Here is a 3,096-nt window from a genome sequence, read left to right as displayed (position 1 = left end):
GTTTAGAGCAGAGAAAAATAGCTTGAGATTATTATAAAGATGTGAAAACAAATAAAATAGTTTGTCTTCAGTGAATGCAGACTTCTAGACTGGAAAAGGGAAACTGACTAGTGTCAGCGAACAGTCTTCAGGAACATTCCTTAAGCATTCTGTGTGTATCAAATGAGGAAGCTGGCACTTGGGAAAGCAATAATCCTCTGAGGCTGAGAATGGCTTAGCCCATATTCTCATGGAGGTTTGTCTCTGTGAGTGCTTGTCTACCTCTCATTCTGGTTTTAAGGACTGTCCAATGTTGGAAATAAGTTACCATTTAACATTGACGTGTCATGAACACAAACAGACTAAGAGGTGTCCAGATCGCCTGGGAGATTGACAAGTGTTTAGGCAAATGGGTTGTCCCCTCACAGTGGCCTGTAGTGAACAGCTGTGACATAAAGCACACCTTGCTTCTTCCCCAGGAAGGTAGGATCTCTCCTCAGTCATGAAGAGACTGCTGATATAAAATAAAATTCTGTTCACATAGTTTTTATACCTTAAGACAATAACTAGTAAAATAAAATTGAGAGAGTGCTTTGTATTTGTCATATGAGCAAACCCCAAGAATAGTAAGACTCTGGTTGGCAAATGAATAGGCATGACTCTCTGGAGGGATAATGACAATGCCTTGCCTACCAAAATTATAAGTTTTCAAAAATCTTTACTCAGCAATTCCTTCTCAAGAAATTACATTTACAAATACATTTACCCACATGAAATTTGACATGTATGAGAACTTTTGACTACATAAAAATTGCCACATATGTCTGAGAACTTTTGACTACAGTATAATTTATAAGACTTATATATAGAAACAGACACCCTGGAAATCTATATACCAGAATGGTCCCCCAAATGAGGGATGGACCACCCACCCATCTCAAATATTTAACTAGAATTGCTCCTGTCCAGAGGAAATACAGGGACAAAGAGTAGTGCAGAGACTGAGGGAAAGGCCATCCAGAGACTTCCCTGGATGTAGCCCACATGAAGACACCAAACCTAAACACCATTGCTGATGCCAAGATGTGCTTGCTGACAAGAGCCTGACATAGCTGTCTTCTGAGAAGCTCTCCCAGATCCTGACCAATACAGATGTGAATGCTGTCAGCCAACCATCAGACTGAGCACAGAGACCCCAATGGAAGAGTTAGGAGAAGGATTGCAGGAGCCGAAGGGGCCTTATCTGGAACTAATGGGAGAGGAAGCCCTTGGTCCTGTGAAGGCTTGATGCCCCAGTGTAGGGAATGATAAGGTGGTGAGGTGGGTGTGGATGGGTGTATGTGTGGGAGCACCCTCATAGAAGTACAGTAAGGAGGGATGGGATGGGGCAGATGCAGAGGGGGAACTAAGAAAGTGGCTAACATTTGAAATGTAAATAAATAAAATATTCAATTAGAGAAAAAGAATAGAAGAGTAGAAAAAGTCACAGGATATTTCATCATTAATTGTCCTTTTAAATTTTGGAAATTATTCTTGTTAAAATTCTGGAGCATATGTTGGAACTGCAATACGTCTTAGTAATATTTTGTTGTTTTATCATTATACCAAATGCATAAAATTTAATATTTCTAATATATCTAAGCCAGGCCCTAACGGATGAGCATCAATCAGCTGCAGCCTGTACCTAAGGTGAGATTGACACTCAATAATAAATCCGTGAAGAATAATACACTTCAGGCATCACATTTTACAGACACTCAAATTAGTACATAGCCAAAAAAGCACCACAACTAAGTATGTAGCATCTGCTCATTGCCAGAAAAATAGGTTATTTCAAAAGTGAATATTTTTGTCTACACTACATGACACAATATCATCAATTACACAATGTAAAGAAATTAATGTTAAGAAAATTACTTGAAAATGCATAAGTATTTGGCTTTCTTTGTGAATAAGAGTTTCTAGTGAATAGAAGAAGACAGATAAAACCTGCTAAACTTATTTGTCAGGATTTTTTTTTTTTTTTTATCTTAGAGACACTTTGAACTCACAACAGCAACAATACTAATAGCCTAAGCACATTTTCAGTAAATGTTTTCCTGAGAAGAAAATGTCATCAGCAGAGGGGAAACCACCTTCCTAGCAGCATTACAAAAGCATCCTGGGCAGGGAGAATAGGAGGGACTTCTCATGGCAGATTTTTAACTCATTTATGAATCTATGCTCTCTCCTCTCCTCTCTCTGCTTATCTACTCATACATGCACAAGCTTAAATTATAAATTTACCATGTACAGGATGAGAGTATAAGAGACAACAATGAGTAGTGAGTCCAGCCTAAAAGTGGAAGTCATGATTCAGAGTCCCAGAATGCTGTTGGGATGAGTGTCCCCACAGGGCAGCTGGATTAGATCTGAGTGCAGGCAATAGGAATGGAAGAGCACATTGTGGCCACAGAAAGGCAGACACTTTAGAAGAAAAGGCAGGGGGAACATGGGCAACAGACTCTTCAGTCCAAGTGTAGCACTGGTACCAGCAATGTGGGGCAGAGTCAGGATGGCGGTATAGTGGAATGGGTTGTAGATGGATACTAGGTGATCCACAGACATGGCTAGAAGATCTCCTGACTCCATGATGGTAAATGAATGTATGGAGAACATCTGCAAAAGGCAAGCTTCAAAGCAGATTTTATTGGCACCAAGCAGAAAGATGCTGAGCATAGTGGGCAGGGTCGTAGCAGAGATGAACTTAGTTCTTGGCCACTGACTGTAAGTCCTGCTAGTTTCTGAGAATGTTGTAATGGTGAGCAGAACACATTTTTGAGTGAACAGATATACAGGTCAAAAGATGTAGAAGTAGTAACTGATGCCCTGAAAAGTGCTGACTATTTTTTCCGGAATAACCAAGTCCTGGAGGGCAAACTGACATGAACAGTGGGCATTCTAAAATCACAAAGAATGTGGTGGAAAATTTTAATATAGAATAATGCTATGGAGGTTTGATGTTGATATATTTGTAGAAATAAATGCAAGCTATATTAGGTGGGTAGGTAATAGCTTCTGAGAGCTGACAGAGTTTAGGTAGAGTGTTCCCTTCAGGGTGGGAGGATGAAGGGACCA

The 3,096-nt window shown here is 39.9% G+C and overlaps 1 protein-coding gene across 1 annotated transcript in view; it reads right to left on the bottom strand.

The window, feature by feature from the left end:
* Nucleotides 1-3,096, bottom strand: part of LOC116101321 (olfactory receptor 51Q1-like) — a 10,204-nt gene that overhangs the window by 6,133 nt on the left and 975 nt on the right. The window contains exon 2 of the mRNA XM_031384912.1: nucleotides 2,525-2,762. Coding sequence (XP_031240772.1) covers nucleotides 2,525-2,762 — 238 coding nt within the window. The remainder of the gene's footprint in view (nucleotides 1-2,524; nucleotides 2,763-3,096) is intronic.

Source organism: Mastomys coucha, unplaced genomic scaffold (genome assembly GCF_008632895.1).
Source record: "Mastomys coucha isolate ucsf_1 unplaced genomic scaffold, UCSF_Mcou_1 pScaffold21, whole genome shotgun sequence".
In the NCBI taxonomy this organism is placed as follows: domain Eukaryota; kingdom Metazoa; phylum Chordata; class Mammalia; order Rodentia; family Muridae; genus Mastomys; species Mastomys coucha.
Note: the sequence above shows the minus strand (reverse complement) of the source record. Positions and strands in the feature narration are given on the sequence as shown.